Raw genomic sequence first — 25,296 nt, 5'->3', positions numbered from 1 at the left:
ATTAGGAAACAAAAGTTTATTATTGCAAAGGGATATTTTTCATCTTATGATCAAAGTTTCATCTTATTTCAAAGAACTTATGATCTTTGAGACCAAGGAGGCCATTACATTTGCATAGACTTTAAGGGAATAATCAAGGCCTTACCTTCCCATGTTACATTATAATTGCTTTGCTATGACTGGTGTACCTCCAGGCTCTTGAACTTTCCCAATTTCTGTTTTGGTCACTATCAGTCAGTAATAGCAAAATAACCCTCATGTGCTTTTTCTCAAGATTTTTGTTCATTTGCATCAGGTGTTAAAAAGAACCCGAACTTTCAAGAAATATTGAGGTCTTGAGCTATGTACATTAGAATCAATCTCTCAGACGTACACATGACTCTCTTTCATTGTTTGGTTAAGGCCATAAAAAATTCCGTTTGAAATTTTTTTATTTCCAGTTATCAAGCATGAAATAAATAAAACTGATCAGCAGAATAAAAACATAATATATGATTTTCAAAATCCTAACAAATCACAGAGATCACATGGTCTGAGCACAACAGAGGAACAGGGAGCTGTTCTCATGTTCCCATGTCTGCCTTCCCATGAAAACACCTCCTTTGTGACAATCTTCCATTTCTTGCCTTCCCAGAAGTGACCTCAGTGATTCATTCTTCCTTAGATTGGATAGTTTACAAGCAAATCTTATCCCTGGTCTTCATTTGGAGACAAGTCATCTTCCCTGGCATTTTCCAGTCTCCAGGTTTCTGCCTTGTCAGTGTGCATGGGAATGAGAGCACTCTATATTGCTGTCCAGCCAGGGTCTTTCCTGGCCAGATGAGTTTGGACTGGAACACTAATGATCTTTCTATTATATCTATATTATCTATTATATCTACAATTACTGAAAAGACACCAATTTAAAGAACTGAACATATTCCTGTACTAAGCACAGCTTGATCTTGCTAAAATGAATGGTGTGTTAAGTCACACAGTCAGAAATGGAGCTTAATATTTATAGAAGAGATGACTTTCCTATACCCTCTTTCAGATATGTTTTACAATGATGCAATGATCACAGAGCAATTGTTATATATTCTCCAACTAACATAAGGAAAACTAATATAATGAAAAATCTAAAAACAAACAAACAACAACAACAACAAAACATAAATCGAGTTGAATTTAATTTAATAATGCTCTGCCTCTTCTTTTTGTCTGCCAGTCCATGACTTAGAAGCTTAAATAAAGAGTGTAGAAAAATTGTGAGTCTAAACTGTATCTACACAAGTACACTTTTCGTCTTCATGGGGAAAAAATCAAACTGCTGAGAAATCATCACATCACCTTACCTCAGATGTGTAGAGGCTAATGCTTCTATTCCATTAATCTTCCAGGTACTAACTACACTCTTGAAACTCCCAGAACATATGCTTCTATAATGGCTCCTTAAATGCTTTCAGCTAAAATGATTTGGGCTTGTTTCAAACTCCTTAAGTAATAGCTCTTTAACTTACTTCAGAAACTTATTTTGAATGGAGCAGGTTACAGGGGACACTTGAATAAACGACTAATAAACTTTTAAGGTGGTAGAAAGAAAAGAATATAAGAATATAATGTCGAGTGCTAGGGAGAAAATGAAATCCAAAGAACTCCTATACTCAGGAGAAAGATTAGGGACAGATTTATACTTACTTACTTACATTATTTTGCTAGCAAAAAATACAAACTCCAGAATTCAGTGATTAAGAGTATTTACCTGAGAGGTTTGGATGAGATACCTGATCTTAGTCAAATGATGTAGGAATGTTAATCTGTGTCCCTTACAGCTGAAATAGCACTTTAATCACAAAACTATTGCTATTCTTAGTTGTTTGGGTGTTCCTGGCAATTTCTGGTAAACTTCCCGAGGAATCTCTAAGAATTTTCTAATAATTTCACAGGTCAAAAAATGTGTTTCTTAACACATGGTAATTCTGATCTATTGGGTGAATCTTGATTCAAAACCAAGATTTTGATTAAGAAACTGCTGCAGCAATGCTCAGGTATGATTTCTTGTCCTATCAATAATCTCCTATTAATAATATGATGCATTGTAGTATTTTTTTTGACAAAGGAATATTTAGCAAATTCCCTGAAGATCTGTACTTTTAAATGTCTCCATATATTTATCTGGGAAAGAAAGCTTTGAATACGGTCATTTACACTGACAATAAAATCATAGTATAAACTGAATTAATTCAAATATAATGATGATACCCATCCATTACATCCTGACTGCAGTGGAATTTTTCAGTGCATTGTGAAGAATTTATTGACTCACCTACCATTGATCTTATTCTAAATACTGCACCTGCAGTAAACCTCTAAAAATTTACTGTGGGAATGATTGTTTTATGATAATTATCCACAACATTCTTTCCATTAGAGATTTTTCTTGATCTCTTTTGAAAAGTCCTAAAATTTTTTATGTGAAATTCTGTTCTGCAATGCACTAAACGCTAATGTACCTACGTTTCTGTACATTTCTCCAAGAGAAAGTCCCATCAGATATCACAGGACAGAAAGAAGCCTTTATTAGAATCTGTCCAAATAACAAAGGAAGTTCAATAACTCAGCATCTGGGATTTAGTAATTCAGTCTACATTTGGGAGCTAAGATGTTCATATATATCTAATTATGGGGTTATACATGTATACATAGAAGAAGATCAAATTTAATAAAAAAAAAAAAAAAAAGTTTAAGTAAAGCTTAAACAAAACTTTACTATTCCCACTTTAAAGTCTTTACAGTCCATTTCAATTCTCCAGCAGCTACCCTCTGAACTCTGTCTAGAAAGCCCTTTATAGAAATAAGATTTCTGATTGTTCAACCTGGAGAAGAGGAGGATTAGAGGCAACCTTATCACACTCTACAGGTACCTTAAAGGAGGCTGTAGCAAGGTGGGGGTTGGTCTGTTCTCCCACATGCCTGGTGACAGGATGAGGGGGAATGGGGTAAAGTTGTGCCGGGGAGGTTGAGGTTGGATATTAGGAAGAACTTCTTTACCAGAAGGGTTGTCAGGCATGGAATGGACTGTCCAGGGAAGCGGTTGAGTCGCCATCACTGGAGGTCTTTAAAAGATGTTTAGATGAAGACCTTAGTGATATGGTTTAGTGGGGGACTTGTTAGTATTAGGTCAGAGGCTGGACTAAGTGATCTTGGAGGTCTCTTCCAAGCTAGATGATTCTGTGATTCTGTGATCATGAAACACATAAAAAAACTAGTTATTTTACTCTTGTGTCATACATATATCAGAGATTTCTGTCTCTCTTAAAGAGAGAATACAACTGAGAACAGTTTATTTTCAATACAAATGGATGTGTTATGACTAAGAGAAAGGACACTGGAGCCAGTGAGAAGCAAGGACACTAAGGACACAAAATCAATAAGGTAAACACAGAAAAAGCACTGAGGAGGATATTGATACTTTCCAGTTCCAAACAAAATGTCAAAGTTTCTAATTTACAGTTTAGCCATGGGAGATTTCTGTTTATGTGTGTTTGAAATATCAAGCACTAACAATGACTAACAAAGATCTTTTAACAAAGTCTTTTCTTTCTTCTCCTCTGTATATGAAAGTCTTTATTAAGTCAGAACTTAGACTTCAACCCATCAACTTTCTTATGTATATGTAAGATAGCATCTAAGTTGTCCTGCTAAACCCAGCACAGTTGGAGCTGGATGAAATCAAATTTTGTCTTCTGGACATTCAGAGATGAGGGAGGGCATCTTGTATATAACATTCCCATACAAAGATTTGTGCATATGTAGATGTATGAAAACTTGAAAACCTGAACAATTACATTGAACATGTGCAAGAATGTTTCTTAGCAGCCACACACACCAAGAAAAAACAGGACTCCAATCCACCAGACAATGTGTTTTCTTGCATGAGTCCTAAGAATGGAAGTCAACAGGAAGCCAAAAGTATCACTGCTATTTTTCTGTTCCATTTCATTTTTATCAGGGAGGAGATTGGGAGACTGTGCTGAACTTGGCATAAGAAATATGTTGCAGATTTTTTTTTTTTAATTTATGTATTTTTTTCCCAGACATCTGTGGCCAATATTTATTTTTCCTTCTTTCCAATTGCCTGCTATTCACAGAATCACAGAATCGCAGAATCATCTAGGTTGAAAGAGACCTCCAAGATCACCTAGTCCAACCTCTGACCTAACACTAACAAGTCCTCCACCAAACCATATCGCTAAGCTACATCTAAATGTCTTTTAAAGACCTCCAGGGATAGTGACTCAACCATTCATCCAGGTCAGTCTCACAAAAGCTATTCAGAAACATTTGCAACTATTAAGATTATATTTATCATCAATTTGCACAAATTTTAATTTAGTCACTGTTAATTAAAATATTGTCCATACACTTCAGAAAGACATCTTAATAAAAACAGTTCCGTGTAACATAATCACAGAATCAAAGAAATGTAGGGGTTGGAAGGGACCTCGAAAGATCATCGGGTCCAACAACCCTGCCAAAACAGGTTCCTCAGAGCAGGCTGCCCAGGTAGGCGTCCAGACAGGCTTTGAATATCTCCAGAGAAGGAGACTCCACAACCTCCCTAGGCAGCCTGTTCCAATGCTCAGTCACCCTCACCTTGAAGAAGTTCTTTCGCAGTGCAGAACTTCCTGTGCTATAACTTGCAGTCATTGCCCCTTGTCCTATCCCCACAAACCACTGAGAAGAGGTTGGCTACATCCTTCTGTCCCCCACCCCTCAGATATTTATATACACTAAGGAGATCCCCTCTCAGTCTTCTCTTCTCCAGGCTGAACAGACCCAGGTCTTTCAGCCTTTCTTCATAGGGAAGATGCTCCAGGTCCCATATCATCTTTGTGGCCCTCCGCTGGACTCTTTCCAGGAGATCCCTGTCTTTCTTGTACCGGGGAGCCCAGAACTGGACACAGTACTGCAGGTGAGGCCTGACCAGGGCAGAGTAGTGGGAGAGGATCACCTCCCTTGACCTGCTGGCCACTCTCCTTTTAATGCACGCCAGGATCCCATTAGCCCTCTTGGCCACAAGGGTACAGTGCTAGTTCATGGTCAACCTGTCGTCCACCAGGACCCCCAGGTCCTTCTCCTCAGAGCTCCTCTTCAGCAGGTTGTCCCCCAGCCTTTACTGATACTTCGGGTAATTCCTAATCCTGAGTTGAATTGAGAGGAACATTTATTTCTCCAGTTCATTTATTTTATGTTTTTGACTTTACTATGCATTTGGATCAGTTAACTCTTTCATTTATTTAATAGTTTCATAAGTCATCAGGAGGAGAAGCAAAACAAAACTACATGACTACAGAAAGCATGCAAGATGGTACAAGTCTAGAATCTTAAATTATGTTAGCTAATTAAAAACAACAGCTTCTTTTCCAGTAGACAAAGTTGCTACAAAGTAGTGGGAAAACTTAGCAATTAAAACTCCTTGAATGAAGTTACCATAACAGAGCTCAAAGAAAACTAAACACAAAGCAAACTTTTTCACAATCTAAGAGTTTTTGTTCTGTATTGAACACTGGGACCTAATCTTTTCCCCTGTTGCTCCTGAGATGTTACCCAGTTTCAGCACATTTATATTGTCAAAAGAGCATCCCAGCATATTTTCTCTCTGATTTTTATTTATTTATTTATTTTTTAGACCAAATCTTTTGCAAAGAGCATCTTTGAATTTCTGCATTTCTTTGATAATGCGATTGAGCCATGCTACAATCAATATAAAACTCTCTGAAAAGAGTTATAAAACTTCCCCCCTACTTACAGATTTTCACTTACAGTTTTAGGTGGAAGGACCACTGGTTGGCTGTAACTAATGTGAACTCTGCATTGAAAGACATAATTCCCTTATGCTACTATTTGTATGTCCTTGTTTTCTTTTTGTATTAAAGAAAAGGTTTTTTTGTTTGTTTGTTTTTTAATGCTATGACTTCCTTCCTATTTTTTTTGACAGCCTTGTAGCAGGATCTAGATACAAGAACCAGAGTGAAACAGATAAGAATATGGTTCTTCAAAATGTTTGTTTCCCATGAAGTATATATAAATATATTTTTCATTAGAGAAAAACAGAGATTGAGTGAAGTCTTTTATTTTCAGTTACACAATGACTCACCGTAAAAATAACTCACTACAATTTTAGGGGAGAAACAGGAGTAGTGAACAGATTATTTTACCAACCTTACCCTGGAAAGGGGGAGTATAAAATTCCCATATTATACTTTGATGTGTCTGTCAGTCTTATCATTGTCTCTGTATCCCTGGAGTTCAAATGGGCTTTTACCAGAGAATTTGGATCTGCTTGAAAAACAAACAAAGTGGGATCCTTTCAAGTTCAAGTTCAGTCCTGTAGTATTATGAGGAGTTCCCAAAATTCTCTCACAGTCTTGCACTTCTTTTAGAGATTTTCCCATTCAAATATAAACTATATTCCAAGAATATTCTTAGAATATTCCAAGTTGGTGGTAAAGACTCAGGAGGATCACTGACTTAAAATGGAACCCTCCTAAAATTCAATCAGTTCTCTTTAATGTTTTTAAAACTGATTTGGATGCAGGACTCAAATGCTAACTCAGTATGTTTGCAGATAATACTAATAACATATTCAAATAACATATTCTAGAGTTCAACCTGAATAAGCACACTCAGAACCCATTCCATCACAGAAAAGCAGAGATGAGTATCCTTAATACCTAGATATCCATACTATCAAGACTAATAACTACATGATGAAAATCAATAGAATTAGGACTGACATGATTCAGTTCATGTAGTTCAGTTCATGTAGTTCAGTTCATTCAGTATAATGACATGGAAAAAATTGTGAAGGCTAATCTCTGCATTCAATTATATCACAATATGTCTGGTCAGGTACACCAACCTCAGCTGAGCTAAACTAAACTAACTTGCTGTAATGGAACACAGTAGAAAGTGTCCTCTGATGTTTGAGACTGTACAGGTTTTCTTTCTTTCTGGAAATTCCACTCTGGCAAAAACACTAGGCAATATACACGGAGATAAAATGAAGAACTACTTAATTCTCTCCTGTACAGTAATAATGTTAAAGTTAACATCTTTTCAAGATAAATTAAAAAAAAAAAAAAAAAAAAAAAAAAAAGAATTAAAAAGTGTGAATTTCAAATATGTGCTTTATGCTATCAAATGTTATGTTTTATACCACCTAGGTTTCTATTTCTTAAATTTGAGGAAGTTTTCTGTTATTTTTATTAATCAAAATACTTTACTACTCTCAGTCAGCACTCATGCCTACAAGGATCCATGTTAGCACCCTGTTTATTATTTGTTAAGTGTTATTAAATAATTCCTCAAAGTTTCTAATGCATTATAAAAGCAGTTAGTGAAACGATTTTTTTTTTTCCTGGTAAAAGTTTTTTATCTCCTCAGATAGTTTTAGAGTGTTTTTATAACCCAGCTTGAAGTGAAATTGCATTGTATGAAATGACTGATTGTCAAGGACATCTGAACAAATAAGGTATTCATTTTATTCAGAATCCATTGAAGGATTTCTTGATGTTTTTATTTAATTTGCTTCATATCAAGGAGCTAACTTCCCCTTTGAGACACATCATGAAAGAAATAAAAGATTAATAAAAGCCAAGGAAGTTCCTACATTCTTGCAGAGTTTGACAGAAAGCCTTAATATTATTCTGTTTCTTCCTCATAGATAAATAGGAACCAGTGTTATAATTGGATTGTTTTTGTAACAGGATGTCCATTCCCTTGGGTACATGTACTGTTTATACCTATACTGTAATCTATTAAAAAAGAAACCAACAAACAAACAAACAAACAAACAAAAAACACAACATAAGAACAATGACAAATATATCAAGTATTAGATTTTTGAGTAAATGAATGCATATGTCCAGAGAATAGAGAACGTATAATTTGTTTTATTTATATAGCACCATTTGTAAATGCTGTTTAAAACCACAAGCTCTTCCTTTGGTTTCTGACAAATGAGTTGACTGAGTAGGATTATGCCAGGTGGGATGCCAATCATTAGAAATCAGAAAGCTGTATGTTTTTTTTTGCACTTAAGTGAATATTTGAAAAGTTAAAAGTGATATCTAAAAGCTCAAAAATATAAGGCATATTCAAAATTACAAAACAGTACTCAGAAACATAACTGTAAGAAAATGTTCAGGTACGTGGATATTTGTTTTAAAACTCATTCTATTTTCTCACTTACTTAAATATAGGCTTGTTTATAAGAGCTCCCTCCTCTCCACAAACAAGTAATTTTCTGTAAGTCTAATAAGCATCTCTTTTCATGGCAGAGGGGTGATCTAAAACTAGATGATCTCTAGGGTTCTTTCCAAATCAATGCATTTTATGATTCATCAGTTTTATTATACCATATTTTGGAGTATATTATATATACATATACAAAATTCTGACATCCCCCTTTAATATTTTAAAATAAACAATTAATATAACCTAAAACAATTTATATCGAAAGGAAAAAGCATAGTATTGCTATTTGAGTATTTTAATTGTGGTCCCATGTAGTTTTTAAAAGGTTATTATTATTGCTTTCAGTGAAAGAAGTAGAACAAGGCAGAAGTTTTAAATAATGAGACCCAGTTGCTAAACCATAACATTTTCCTTAACGTTTTTTCAAGGTAGGATTATGAAAACTACAAGGATAGGTAGAAAATTCCATTCTCTTCACTAAAAATATTCCCCAGTCATGCAGAAAAGTAAATGCAATTTACTAAGAAATATTAAAGAACTCCGTTGAAACAATAGAGAGTTTTCAAAAATCCCAACAGATAAAAATGAAGTCATGGGAGGCTGGTAGAAATTCATACATGGGAAAGAATGAATTGGGAAATTGTTCAGGAGCAGTTCATCTAAGTGCGTTTGCCTCCCGTTTTCCAGCACAGTTCAGAAGGTTGGATCATCACATCTGTATGACAGTCAGCCATGAAACACACATTTTCTTGAGGCTAATATACATATATACTACCCATTTGACATTTAAGGAAATTTTCACTGTTTTCCTTCACAGATTTTGTTTCATAGCTCAGTGATGTAGACTGCTGCCTTTATCCTTATTTACTCTCTCCACACCTTCTATTGTGTGCCCATATTATGTTATGGATAATCAATCACAGGATCATAGAACTGTTAGATTTGTTGAATCTGTTGAAATGCTGCACACAAATGAAACCTAATAAGAGCATGTAAAAATGTAATAAATAAACAACAGAGCAAGATATAAATAATAAATATGGTAATACAATTCTTTTTGTGTCAAAATTTAAACTCATTAAAACATATATTTTCTTCTGTTTTTATTTTCAAAGAGCTAATGTTGAAAAGAACAGGTCTGCTTTTTTCATTTGGTAAAACTAAACATCTCAAATACAATGATTAGCATAATTATTACACCAGAACTACAAAAAAAAAATAAATAAATAGGAAATTATACTGTAAAGCCCACAGCTTTTTGTTGTAGAGACTACATGCTCTACAGACAGACATTTCAACCTAGTTACAATGAATAAAGATTAAATTAATTCCATTCTAATCTGTGAACACGTTTTTTTATTTACTCTGTTAAACTAAATTGTCAATGTTAAAGTCTAGTCTTTGTAATGCTTCTGCAGGGATAGTCTTAGTGCTAGATTAAGTTATAAGCAGAACTAAAGCCTCAGAGTCTCTCTCTCTGTCTCTCTCTCTCTCTGATTTATGTAAATATTAATTCATATTTGCTAAATTGCTGAAATTAATTTCCGAAGAACTAGAAAGTATCATTAAGTGTGGAACATCCTGAAAAAATAAAAATATAGATATTCATAGAACCACTAATTATTAGTCTCAAAAATAACATTATTTTGATGGAAAACAAAACCAAAAAGGAATTATAAAATAAAAATACTAATCTTTTAGTTGTAAAAAAAGCAAAAAATACCTGTCTGTATAGATAGCTATTCTAACAGAATTGCAGATACATATATTTTTTATTGAAATGTCATACTGCTCCATAAGAAATATTATTGGAAAGTGTTTTCTTTTAATTTTTGGAAATGACTAAGATATCTCAGCTCGTAAGCTAGTTTTTGAAAATAATATTTAGGTACTTAATTACAGAAAAAATACTGTAGTGATATGCCTTGATGAAATTCAAAAGCACCTGGGTAGCTAACTATATTTGTAATCAAAGCAATTGTGGTGGTCTTAGTGGTTCTTAATCACTTCAGTGAATTGGAGCCTAGAAATGTAATAGGTCTTCAGAACAACATCAGGTTTTAAGTGTTAGGGTCTCTGTTCAGTTTTCTAACTGTCCTGTGACAGCTGAGATGCATCAATGTATATCTTCAGGCATCCAGCTGGCCTGTAAGGGTACAGGTTTCCTGTATGTTCTGTGTGATATTTGCTAGTCTCCTGTGGATGTTTCAGATGTCTAACAGCATCTCAGTGTGGCAGTAGCCACATTCATTTGGCAACTGAATGGAGTCTTAAAGAAACAGACATTACTGAGAAAAGAGATTTGCTTCTCTCTGACAGTGACAGAGCCCTAGAATAGCAAAAAGAAATCTTCTAAACAAAATAATTCAGGAGTGTCAGGTTGCATCTCAGTCTCTGGAGGTCTAAATAGTCCCACCACCAGAAGACTATCTGCATGGACACCATTCCTATGATGACTGCAGCAGTAAATGCATGTATAGATTGAAAAAATAAAATAAAATCATGTTTTTTAAATTACTGAGTATTTTGATTCCATGTGGTACCTGGAAATAATACCTTTCTTACCATCATTTCTCAGTGTCAGAGGTGTAGGAGGACTCAAAACTCTGGCATTTGTCACCGTGTTTTTTACCAGACATATATAGCTGCCAACATCAGATGTTTGCACCTTGGAGATGTAGAGATTGCCTGTCTCCTGAGAGATGAAGCGTCTGCTATCTTCTGTCACAAAAGATGGGAATTCATTAAATACCCAGCTGTAGATGATCTCTAAAAGAAAACAGAAAAATAAGAGAAAGCTATTAAGAAAACAATACTAAATAATATTGTTAATGGATACCCTCAAGAAATGTTCATTAACTTTATTTAAATAAATAAAAATAAAATAAAATAAAAAATTAAAATAAATAAAATGAAATAAAATAAATAAAATAAAAAAAAATAAAAAAAAAATACTTGCTTTAGAACAGAAGTTATTATTATTTTTTTTTTTTCTCTCTTTCAAATTTTGGAAATGAAATAAGCCATAAGTGACAAATTATTCAACAGTCCTAAACAGGTTCTCTGGGAGGGAAAAATTAGTTCAGAAAAAATAATTAAATTATTCAACAGACTCAGAAATTAACTGTAAAATATTGAATAATTCCCTTTTCTATTTTGTGGGGTCATTAAAGAAATAAAACATTCTTTTCTCTACCTGTTTAAATTTTCAGTGAACTACAAGACGCTTCCTATAGAGCTAGCAATGATTTTTTTATGTGCACACATGAACAGTTTTTATTCTGAATACATCTTAAAATATATATATATATAAAATTAACCAACAGATTCTAATAGGTTTTCAACCTACTTTGCAGGTATTATTACTCCACTACACTTACTATACTCTTCTATATCTGTTTATTTGAAGATATCTCAGAACTCTTTCTATATGCAGCTTAAGTCCCTAGAATCAATCATTAATTCCTTAAACCAAAGCTATCAAACACTTTACCACAACATGACTAATCAAGGCATAATCAAAGAGATTTATTTATTTTATTTTATTTTATTTTATTTTATTTTATTTTATTTTATTTTATTTTATTTTATTTTATTTTATTTATTTTATTTTATTTTAAAGTGTAATCTGCCGTGGTTATCATTTTTATCCTGGGAATCATTCTTTGCACACCCAAAAAGTATATACTTTTCCCTTTATTTGGTTGAGAAAAAATATTCTGTATGTAATTATATCATGATGTATTACAAATCTAGATGCATTAATGTCTTTGTATTAGAAGTATCAATAAAGTTAATGAGGTTCTGGTTTAGCTGTTGCAGGGAATTATTCATGTGGAATTCTACAAATTAGACTTTAAAGCCTTAACGTTAGGTATACTTTTTAACGTGTTGTTCTCTTCTGTTTCCACTTTATCTTACACTGTTTCATTTTGTCTTTACACTGAAACAAATGTTCTTCACTACTTACACATCAGCTATAAGGTAACTTCTTCTGTAATCTTCCCCTATGACAGTTTTTAAAAATCTGACTCAAGAATTAGAAAAGCCAAGGCTAGTTCAGGTATATCAATCCCTTCCTACTTTTCCTAGATGGATACTGCTCCATTGGTATAGTTATCCAGAGAAGGAAAGAATCAAAGTGAGAGGAAACACCTAAAAATTTCTGTACTTTTTTTTTTTTTTTTTTCCAATTATAAGATAGGAACTGGGGTATCTATTTATGGTACAAGAAATACACTAACTCTAACTGATCTGTCCTTCCTGTCCGTATGTTGTACCACTCCCTGATGTGGTCAGAAAGGAATGGAATGATGAACAGTTTTCAGCCAATATAAGCCAATAATGTAAGCAGTCAGGTAGTGATTTATAGATGAGGGATGTTCTGGATTAATTTTGCAGAAGTTCAATCCACTTATGTGAGAAGAAAATTTTCTCATGACAAATTGATAGGATCAGTACAAAAATGCTATGTTAAAGGACTAAACATAGTCATCCCACAGAGGGGGAAGATTTTTGCAAAACTGAGAATTAAGTTGACTTTCTGCTTAAAATCCTTTTTCAGATATAATTGCAATTCTGAGCAGACCCTGAGGAATTTCAGAGAGCTCTCTGAATGCTCAAAATCTCCTTCATCTTCTGCTATGTTTCAGGCAAAATACTAATTAACCCAAAATATTTCTTTCTGAAAATGTCATTGCCACCATGAAGTCTTATCTGGCAGAAATGATTTAGGATAGTATGAAATTCTATGATGAACATATGAGTTCAAGGAAAATGCATAGATTTTAATTGAAGACACCTGTTACCAATTCTAGTGAAAACCAATCAGTCTCAATAATTGCTCTGGCTTAAAAGTAGTTCAGACCAAATGTAAAGTAGTCATCATTGTGAGTTCATTGTCAGTTCATGTAGAAAAGAATTTACTTTATTTGTACCCTAAAAACACACAATTAATTATTCAGTATTTAATTAAAACTACTGCTAATGTATGGATTTCAGGCAATGAAGTTTTGTATCTCTAATGAAATGAAATACTTAGTCTTTGCTGGTTCTGAGTCTGGAGGGATACTGTTATTTTGGTAACTTCCAAATGATTTTTGCTCTTAAAAATTGAGTGATGGATGAGTTATGACAGGGTAGTGAGAAAAAAGCAATAAAGCTTCTGTGAAATCTAAAACTCAAAATGTTTTTTTTTTATTAAATATTTCTATTTATTAAATATTAATTATTTTATTATTAAAATGTTATTAAATTATTAAATTTAATATTAAATTTATTTAATTATTAAATATTTCTATTTATTAAATGTTATTAAATATTTCTATTTATTTACTTATTTATTTTTCCTTCTTGCTACAAAAACCCAATACACAGAGAAACTCTGAAATTTCCAGCTGATGTTATGCAGAACAGTCAGAAACAACCATGGTTGGCTAGGGATCTAGGATCTCAACAGTTCTTAGCTGACATAGATAGATGGATGATCTTGTAGAAGTGATGTTACAAAAGGGTGTTAGGAGAACTACTGCTATTATGGGAAAATGGGTGTATCTTGACATTGATCCATTTTACAAATCTCTGACTCTTCGAAATTCCAAGACAATGGAGGACAAAACACACGCTGATTTTCATACTCTTGGACTCTGACTGTTTCTGGTTTATATACCAACAAAATTAAAATTTTGGGTTCTTAAATCACAGGATTACTAATGCAGGCTCCCCAGGCAGAAGATTAATTTGCTTTTTCATTTGATTTTTTTTTTTTCTGACAGTATCATGCATAAGTGAATACCCTAGTAATTGCATTTACAAATAACTAACAAAGGGATGATGAAGAATCAACAGTTTAAAACATTGCTGTCTATTTTTTAAGTCTGTTATTCATAATACACATACGTAAAAAAGAATTCTAGAACAGTAGATAGTAACGTATCACAACTCCCACAGCTGCTCATCACAGGAGCATGTATAAATTACAAGAGAGACCTTGCTTTAAATATCACCTCATATACCACTCTTACAAAATGGCAAACTGATGAGTGAATTTCAGACCAAGATTCCTATGACCAAGTAGAAGATACTAGTTCTATTTGTACACAGGTCACTGCAGTTTTTAGTTTAAAAAAAAAAGAAAAAAAAAAAAGTAAAAGGTTTTTAGAACTTCAATCCTGTATCTTAGTGCAACAGTTTAGGTTGTAAGATTTTAGAACCAGTGTTGTTTGGTTAGGCATAGAGTGCAACCTTTCATTGCATTAACTTTTGAATAGGGCATTAAATCCCACAGATGCATCACTCCTGACAGGTAAATAATTGTGAGTTTGAAGAAATTTTGAAGCTTAAATTAAGTGCTGCCAAAACCTTAATAAACCAAACTACAACTGTAAAATGAAGAAGTAATGACTTTAGAGATAAACCATCTGAAGTCATCTCTTTTTGAGGAAAAAAAAAAAAAAAAAAAAAGTGAAGTAAGACTGAGTAGACGTTTTCTTCATGTTGTACTTACTTTGATTTCAATAGAGAAAAAAAGTTCAGGTGAAAATAGGAAACTATGAATACTGCTGTACACAGAAGCAGATAGTATTTTTAAATAATATGTGCTGAGCATATTTTTTATTTTTACAGCCATATGTTTTATATTTAATATGACACTTATGCCAAAATCACAAAGATGATGCAGAGACCTTCCTAGAAATTACAGTTGAATGCCAACACAAAAGAAACTTGTTTATATACTATTTTTCAACACAGGGAATAAAAAGCAAACAAACAAACAAAAAACAGAGAAATTATGAATTTTGAATAGAGGCAGTTGTAAATTGGTATTCTTCTGTGGCATGGGCTTGAAGAATCTTCTGCTGCCAGGTTCCAAAGTCTTCCAAATGCCCAACTTGTTTCTCTTTTATTAAGGAGTTTTTAGTGAGCTATGTAGGTGAAAATTTGGGTCACTTGGTGATAAAGTACTGAGAAGAGCACATCTATCTCCTGCCAAAAAAAAATTTATGGTGAGAAATTTTGTTTACTATCATTTCTTAAACGATTTAGTAGATCTATTTCTCTGTTTCACAATACTAATTTCTAATCTGTCACAATGTTACATATTTCTCGTAATGGATGATGCTGGAGTACTGGCATAGCATTTTTGTTAGCACTATATGATGTTTTTGGAGATATCATTCTGATGCAGTAAATGTTAGTACTATGGTAATGCAAAAGTTTTTTTGTCAGTGAGGATCAGTATTAAGTATTTTAACCAGAGCTCTGGTGGAGGCATTCAGATATCACCAAATATTCACTCCTATGTTTGTTAATGCCTGATTGTTTCCCATGTTTGTTTCAAGGCTTTTCTCCTCAGAAATTGCTTCTTTTCTCCTTTAAACATGTAGTTTCTGGACACAAGTGGTATTTCAAGTGGCATGTGAGTCACCATTGAAACTCCTTCAGAGTGCCTAGAACCTAAAGGTTCATATAGTCCATATTAATAATGCAATATTAATAAATGCAATGTTAAATATTGCATTTTAAATAAAGCATGCACACACATTCCACAATTGCACTTTTGTGGAATTACGGTATTTGCAAAATAAAGAAGTCTATTTTGTGTCTTCTTATTGTGATGCAGTGAGATATACTAGTCCATCTTCTCCAGTATCCTGTTGGGAAAATATATTTATCTGCCTCTGTTTTAGGGTTTCCTATGATTGCTCCAATTCCACAAGATGGCAGTACCCGATGGTACTAAATGGTACTGACGCCTGATGACAGCCAAAATCTGAAGTAATCTGGGAATTTTAGCAACTCTGATGAAGTTCCTTCTTCTCTCTCTCTCTCTCTCCCACTTTATTAAAACAAACACACAAACAAAAACAGACCACCACCACCAACAAAAAGACAAACTAGCAACAAATTCACTCCAGATTAGGGTATGAATTTACTATGCATAACTGTAAACCATCAAATTTACTTGATAGCTTTGCTTTATCATTCAGAAATATTCAGTTCAAATTAAATAAATAATCAGAAAAAAAAAAGTCTAAATCTCCCCTGCTGAAAATACAAAACCTTATTTTATCTCAAGCCCAGTTTTAACTTTTATCATCACACTTGATGTTTGGATATTCTGTCTACCAAGCACTGAATAAGGGTGTAATATGTTGCATTTTCTAATGATGGAGTACATTTCACATTTCAGTGAAAATGTGAAAGGCTTTCTGTAGCTAAGATGAATGATAATAATGGGTTGTTCCTTCAGCGTCCCACTACAACCAGATAAATAATTTTGGTGCATTTCTTTGTGCTGCTGTGACTTATTATCAGTGCTCATTAATCCTCCAAGAAAATATTTAATGAAGGTAATTTATTTGTTGCATTGTAATGTACCCACATAGGGCAAATAGATGTTGTCTATTTATCAGCTAGCAATGGAACTGCTCCTTTTCTGCTCTGGGGGCTCAGTATCTACTGCTCACTTACCTGAAACACAACTCTACCGATCACATATTTATCTTTGTTCAGTTTTAATTACGGTGATAAATCTTCAAATATTTTTTTTAATCACTTACAGAGATAGTAATTAAAATACGTTGGAATAGGTAAGTGTAGTGTTAAGACTGATCTTGTACTGGATGTTACCAATATTATATTAACATTTCTAGTGTATGCAGTCAGTATAGTCATTTTTGCATTTGACATATATGAAATGCAGCCAGTCATTGAAATGTGTAAATACTTTTATGTATGCTCTTTAAAGAGACCACATTACATATAACAAAAAAAAAAAAAGTTTTCTCAGAAATTTTAATAGATTATTACGTGTACCTGTTTGTCATTGATATGAGTCTCATATTTAAAAAAATATTTCATGCTATAAATAATAAAAAAGTAGGAATCAAAAAGATCTCAAGAATATATGTCCTTCAGGTTTTTCCCTTTCCCTGAGGCACATTTCCTTAAAAATGTGTGTAGAGTTATATTCCTAAATTAAGAGCTTCAGAATAGCCTATTTCATAGCTCAGTTAATGATTGTAAAGTTTTCCTTTACATTCAGATGTATTTTATTTATTTATTTATTTATTTTCAATAGTTATTGCTTTTTCAAATTATCATATTGAGAGTATCAGAAACGTTTTGTTGCTAACCTATATTAAGATTTACAATTACAATAATAGACTGTTACTCCTCTGGTCTGTATAAAGCTTTTGTCTTCAAGGCTAGATCAAGCAAATCTCTTTAAATTTTCCTTAGAAATCACGGTTTTGAATCATCTACCTATTTTTATTGTTATCATTTCTTCTGCTTATTTACAACTTATTATGTAGGACCCCAAACTGGACATGGTACTCTCATGTACTGAGACATTAACAGTGTTGATAAATGGAATAATAGTCTCACATACTTTGTAGATAATACACTTACTATATCCTGGAATTGAGGCATACAATTATCCATTCAATTAGGTATTCAATTATCTATAGTAGCACATTTTTTTTAATTTTAATTTAATAATTGTTTAATCACTTATTTCCATTTATTCTATATTTATGTTTGATTTTTTGGTAAGTTTCGTACTTTGCATTTTGCTGAATTTTATGTTACTTAGTTCAGGCCACTTCTCCAATTTACTAATGATTTTGTATTCCTCTTCTGTCCTCTGCAGTGATTGCAATCTCTTGGACCTAGGAGTAATTCAAAATACTAAATATACCTTTCTTTACATTAGGCCATTCACACTTTCAAAGATAAAAAATAATTTAAATGTGATATGATTTGTTCATTAACATATCCATAAAGGCTGTCTCTTAATAACGATTTATTATCTTATTGCTTGCAAATAGCAAGCAATAATTCAATTGAATGCCACAGTAAATTTGAAGAACTCAAGCTCAGCCAGCTATAATTTATGGACCATCCTTTATTTTAAATAATAATCATAATAAAATATAATTATTACATTTTTATTTATTTATTTTTTTAAAAATATATTTATAATATATAACATATTTTTATATATAATGTGTATATTTATATAAAATGTATTCATATAATAATAGTAATAATAGTAATAATAATAATAATAGCAATAATAATAATAATAATAATAAAAGCTTTTCTTCCCATAGTTTGAGATAATTTTTGAGATGTTATATTCTCAGTAAGATTTTCATGTAAAGATATGTTTAGACATGCTCTCATTTCAGAATGTAGAGCTATTTTATCAAAATATACATTTTTCTTATTTAAATAGAGAAAATATAAAAGTAATATAATTTTATGGATAACAGCTGATGGTGAAAATATATATATTTAGGCTTACATTAACTTTATTAAAGAAGAAAAACACTGGGAAGAGGTTTCTCTGACAAACAAGACAAATAAATTACAAATAAATTTTTAAAATATTCCAAGAGAAAATAAAAGCATTCCTGCTATAGGTCTGCTATTGAAACTCATATATTATTAGGTAAGAGTGGAAAACAATGCTTATGTAGAAAAATCCTAACTGCACCGTTTACATGTTTTTTTTACATTTTCTAATATACTGTTATTTTGGAGAAAAGCAAGGAAAAAAGGGGGGGAGGGATGGATGATAAAAATAAATAAATAAATAAATAAATAAATAGACTAAATAAGTAGTAACAAAGAACTTAGAATATAAGATTTATCAATGAAGTTTTTAAAATCAATACCAGTGTTTCTATAGAACTATTGGAACAATAGTAATTTCCAAAGTCAAGAATAAGGGATAAATTCGTTCTAGCATTAAAAAAAAAAAAAAAAAAAGTTAATCTGGAAAACCCACATCATTATAAAGTCATTAGCTTCAGTCTTAGATGAAATAATTGAATGATTGATATCAGAATTGATTGATATCAACTTATTAGAAAGTATGATATAGTTAATGACATTGGATGAAAATAAATCTATTCAAACTAACTCAGTTTATTTTTATTATTCTTTCTACGGAAAAAGACAGCAAAGCTTCTGTAATACACCTAGAACTCACGTTTATAAAAGTATGCTTTGTATAAAAAGAATTGGAAGAACCTTCCTATTAACTTGTATATTGAAAAGAATAAAAACTTACTTTAATACATGATCAAAAGGGACAGTTCCCATCTTGTTCTGGGATCCTTGATTTTTTACTGATGAACATTTTAATGGCTAAAAACAAACCAGTGCAGTTGTAATCACTGATCTACAGGAGATATAAAACTTGTCAGAGACCAATGTGCAGGACAAGTCACTGGTAAATCTGATTTGGATAGCTTATTATTATTAAAACTTTATTTATTTATTTATTTTTAAATGATGGAAATTTGTTGAATACACAACACCTCAATTTGATAAGCTCTTAATGAATAAGTTCAAATGAAAAAGAATTAATAATTTGTTCCAAATTCCTTTAGTAAAGTCAGTAACCAATGACTAACTAATTATAGTTCTCATATGAAAAGTGTGCCATTGGAAAATTCTGAGGAAATTGCTTAATGCTCAGGAAGACACATTATTCTATAGAATACATGTATTACATACATATTTTTTTTCTCTGGCAAAATATCCAACAGAGTTTAAGTAACATTGTTTCCTCTCCTTTTTTTCTCATTCCCACTTTTGCACTCTGATCATGCTCTGATATTAGAGTTTTACAGAATCATAGATTCACAAAATGATTTAGTCTGGAATAGAACTTTGGATGTCATATTGTCCAATTACCCTGCTCAAGCGGGGCCACTTAGGTCCTTAATGTTATCGTCATTTTATATATGAGGAAATCGATCATGGAATTGAAGGAAGTGACTTCCCAGCAGTCACGAGTCAGGTTATAGTTAAAGTGAAATCTCAACTAATATATAATTCTTTTAATTTTTAATGTTATTACTTCTCACCAGCTCTTCTTCACACTTATAAATCACCACAACAAAACAAAAAATTTAGAACCAACTAATCCTTAGGAGTTTAGAAGATGAAACTGGAGATGGACAACAAACCCCAAATATTGCCTTTGAATGTGACTTTCAAATGTTGAAATAAATTAGCAGTATAAATCACATAGTGATTCAGATGCTGAATGTGTAATACTCAGCTCCTTTCTGGTATATTTTCTAGGCTTAAATTTAGCAAGTAATGGATCATCCATTACATCTGAACACAATGGGACATGTGAACAAATGCTTCAGAGGATAACATAAGAACAAATGTGTAGTCCCCAAAACACAATTCTTAAGTATTAAGAATGACAGTGACAGATCTTATATATATATATATATATATATATATATATATATATATTATTTATCTCAAATAAAAAATAACAAGTGCAGATGAAGAGGAGGATACAAATCACATTACTAAACTACTCTAGAATGCCAATAACACTGTTCAACCATGTTGTACAAATAAATCACTACAAATAACCTCAGCAACAATCAATCATTTAAAATTTAACAATGTAGAGACTGTTACTCTTACCTGTTGTTACATATAGACAATACATAGCTGAGTCTCAGTGCATGTCATTCTGCACTGCTGGAAACCCAGAAACTGTTGCCATCCATCTTATACTTGTCACATTATTATTTATAAATAATATATAGCCTTCTGTTGCCTTACTTGCAGCTTAGGGCAGTGTCTCATGATTATAATCTCTCTTCCTCATCTCTTTACCATTAGCACTCAAAGTGACACCTGATATGTCACATTATATGTATGCATTTTATTTATATGTATCACGTGGAGAAAGAAGATACTTTTCCAAATCTTTCTGGTTGTTGTTGTTATTCTAATAGAGATAGCATTACTAAAGTACTGTAAATGACAGGCAATTCTGCTTCTTCCTGTGTTGAATATATGTGTAGTTTTCAGAACTCCAGTTATGTTTTCCAAAGCCCCTTTCCTTTCCCTAATATCTCCCCTAAAACATATTTATTTCAGAATTCATATGCTGAACCAACGAAATTTGATCTAAAATTGATCACTTGAAAATTTGAAGATATCTTCTCAAAGTTCATGGTTATAATGTTTTTAAGTTATATTCAGCCACCTAAACCAAGTTTAACAAACATAACATCTGGAATGGGAAACTGCTTCAGAAAATTTACCTTAGGTGTTCATGCTTACACAAAATCAGAGGACAAAAGCAGAGTGAGTCAGAGGTACTAAGCATCACTCATCTGCAGATGAGTACCTTCCTGTTTGCATTAAGCAGAAAAGTAAAGCAATACTGGCTTATTTCTTACTAATCTTTGTTTGTTTGTTTGTTTTTGTTTGTTTGTTTGTTGTTGTTCACAAAAATGTGTAAAATACCTAATTCTTTCAGTTGCATCAGTGGATTATATTGCCAGGGATTATATTCAATATGTATCTCAGGGAGTAAAATTAGGAAGCGTATAAATAAGTAGCATTCATACATTGATTCACAGACCACCAACTCTGAGAGGCCAGTGGGAGTGGTACATATGTCATTTTTCTAAACACACGTCTACATGGATCATTTTCATAAGCACATGTAAGTGCTTTTCACTGACCTTTTTTGACTGCAGTAAACAGAAAATGAATGGATGCAACTTCTGGTAATTTGCAACATCTATCAAAAAAGGCCTTCAGAATAAATAAACCTGAGTCTCAGCCTATCCATCACCTTAGCACTGTCCCAGATTCCTTTCATCTGATCTGGAGAAAGTAGACAGAGTCAAATCCTGTTAACTATCTAACACTTCCAAACAGCATCACTGAAATGGAAAAGTTTTATACCAGGCCATTGCCTGACAACAGTGATCTCAGAAGTAAGGATCCTGGTGTTTCAGCTTTCTCTCACAGCCCTTCATCTTACCATGGAGTTGGATTGACTGATCTCAAGTCCTAAAGGACCTTGTGGCTCTTCAGAAAAAGCCAAACTGAGACAAACAATTCATCGATATTATCTTTCTTTCCATTCTTTCTTTCCTATTACTGATTTTTTATCCCTGTGGTCTCCACTGGAAAACTTTTTTAATTATTAAACAAGAAAAGTGTCATGAAAATTAACGCTTCAATAAACCAATAAATGAAGTGAAATTTTCCAGTTACATATTCTCTGCTGTAGGATAATAGCATCAACACAACAGGAAGTGTATTAGCTGGCTAATTAAGTCATCAGTGATGATTTTAACAATATTGAAACATAGCATGAGACCAGAGGAGATAGAAATGGACAAGCAAATTATCACAATTGATGGCATCAGAAAAGATGTCATTGTGATTGGAAAGAAGACACCATTCCACTGTTACTGCTCTGAAAAACATATTTTGTTGTCAGAAAGTAAGGATGCATACTGGTTTGGTTTAGCTGTAACCATTCAGATTTCAGTCTGAAAGCCATGACATTAGGCTTATATCCATTCAGTCATTTTCTTCTTGATAAATCCAAACAATTGTCTTTAACATAATTATTATTTAAGTTATAATTGCCTTCAGTTATATTTGTATTGGGCAGGTAAAAGAGCATAAACACATCCAGATATATGTTTCTAAACAATTTCTAAACAATTTATAGTTTCACTTTGTAAAGGAAAAAATAAAAATATCCAAAATAGATTTTTTTTTTTTCCATACCATTCCTTTTATCTGGAACAGTCTTCCTGAACTTATTAAATATATGAAAATATGTCTCCTTAAGAACTGCATTACCTCTAATGATTTTATGATTGACTTTCATATCAAACATATAAAATAAGGAATAACTGACATACTATTGAAAGAATTCATATCAGAACTTACTCCTTTGGTCAAGACTGACTTCCTACCATCTTCAGTAGTCATCTCTACCAGAATCACCATTGAGTTCAGTTAATCATGCCTAGACTGGGAACAGTAAACAATTACATCTTCTGAAAAATCAACTGTTTTCATCCTTTTTCATTCCTTTAATATTTACTCACAGGGGTTATGGAGAGAAAGAGCTAGACTCCAAACCCTTAGAAATGAATATTTTTTAATGTCTTTCTCTTTATTATGTATTATCTTGTTTTAGCCGTCTGACCAGCATTGTATTTCTGGCTTCTTCTCCTTGGTTATATTGATTAACGTGCACTCTTGCTATTGTTGACTGCGATATGGAAAGGTAATTGGGATTAATTAGGAATTCTCTATCTTAAACAAAATAGACTTTCTGGTATTTAACTGACATGTTTGTAAAACTGTGTTGTTCCTGCCACCAGCTTAGTAAAGCATCAAAACTAAGTAGCAAGTGGATTGTAACAGAAAACGTATTATGAGAGAGTAACATTTGCAAGAACACTGTGCCACTGTATCTGTAACTGCTGTATGTTATTCTGATCTTAAAAACCTGTAGCACGTTAAAAAAAAAAAAAAAAAAAAAAAGGAATATATATATTTTTTTTAATTGGCATTTTTACATTATTAGTTGCTGAGATGTGGTTGTGACACCATGAACATACATTTCTGTTAAACTTGGCATGGTAATGCTGTCTTGTTTAATCACTAGGCTGAGGGGTCCCTGATGGTTGTATCTAATTTGTTGGGACATCTCAGTAACAGACTAGCTTTGTGTCTCCAGGGAAGAGGAGTTTTCCCATTACAGAAACTTTTCATCATTATTGTCCCATATGTCAACCTCTAGAAAATAGCCACATATGGCTGTTGCCTGAAAGGCAATAAAACATGAGTCTGAAAGCCAACATACTTAATGCATTTTTTAAATTAATTAATCTCTTATACTTCCTCCCTCTTTTTCTTGGTATCCACTTTAATTCTCCTGAACTGGCAGCTGGGGTAATATTTGTTGACAGCAGTGAGGCTGTGAAACAATAGTACATATGCCTTAAGCATATGTACTTAACCTCTCAGGGCTGCCCCTTTATCCAGCATTGCATGCTGGTTTAATTGGCCAAGGTCAACCAGTTTTCTCTCACTATGTTTTCATAGTACTTGAGGGGTAAAACAGTACCAGTCAGTGATCCATTGGGTCTCGGGCCACTAAACTTTTGTTTTCTAGTGTAGCTTAGCATATATTTGGAAAGAATTGTTACTGTTTGTAAGAGGATGGTAGTGGTATATCAATAGAGATAACATTTGGAAAAGCTTTTAAAAAAAAAAAAAAAAAAAGTTTTTTTGAGGTAATTTACTGTGGTTGGATCACCAATACATTGCTTTTAATTTATTAATTTTCAATATATTTCTTAAAGGAAAATCTAGAATCCTATGTACAGAAATTTTAAATGGTTAATAATTATTTATCCCTATGACTATTATACAGATATTCTCTAGAATTTGGTGCATATTCTGGTCATTAAAATGTAATTAAAGTCTAATAACAACACATTGCCAACAGACAGTATCTCCTCATTGGCAAACACAGCTTGCTGCAATGCTACCCTACTGAAAATTCTATAATTCCCAAACTCTTAAATTTCATATCCTCAGATGCATGCATCACCTTCAAAAAGATTGAGGAAAGAAGCACTATAAAGTGCTCCAGGGAAGTCAACAGCAAAATTACTGGTCAAGTAATTTTTAATATGGAAAGACCATAGTAGAAAAAACAAAACAAAACAAAACAAAACAAAACACCAAAGTGAAGTTAATTGTGTTTGTTCATTCCATAATGAAAACTACAAGGCATAGTCATCAATCAATCACACAGATAAATAATACAGGTTGTTGTACTGAGCCGTGTTGGGAGCCATGGACATTTGCTTCAATGATAACACATGTGGGAATTAGTATCATCAGACAATAAATTTTCAAAAGCATCTTAGGGAAAGTGATAAAGTAGGGGATGCAAGAGAAAAACTTCTTTATGAATCCTCCAGGATAAAATGTGGTGAAGAGAGGCGATGACCCTATGGAATGATCATTGACAGAGAATTAGGGCAAAAATATGGAGTTTAAAGTACTGTGTACCTGTCTCCTAACATATTTTTTTTTCTCATTATCAAAAAGCAAAGTCAAAGCTTTGTTTATCAAAGCAAAGTCAAATAAACACAAAAATATAATAAATCCTAAAAGACTGGTGCCCTTCAAAACATTCAGTTGGTAGGTGTGGCTCTTGAAATAATA

General features: G+C 32.6%; 1 protein-coding gene across 1 annotated transcript in view; it reads right to left on the bottom strand.

Moving 5' to 3' along the window:
* Positions 1-25,296, bottom strand: part of CNTN5 (contactin 5) — a 688,982-nt gene that overhangs the window by 163,451 nt on the left and 500,235 nt on the right. Inside the window, exon 8 of the mRNA XM_082775391.1 lies at positions 10,807-11,010. Within this exon, the coding sequence (XP_082631517.1) occupies positions 10,807-11,010 (204 nt within the window). The remainder of the gene's footprint in view (positions 1-10,806; positions 11,011-25,296) is intronic.

The sequence above is a fragment of the Aythya marila genome (genome assembly GCF_965140915.1).
Source record: "Aythya marila genome assembly, chromosome: 1".
In the NCBI taxonomy this organism is placed as follows: domain Eukaryota; kingdom Metazoa; phylum Chordata; class Aves; order Anseriformes; family Anatidae; genus Aythya; species Aythya marila.
The sequence above is the reverse complement of the archived record's forward strand: the minus strand, read 5'-3'. Positions and strand labels throughout refer to the sequence as shown.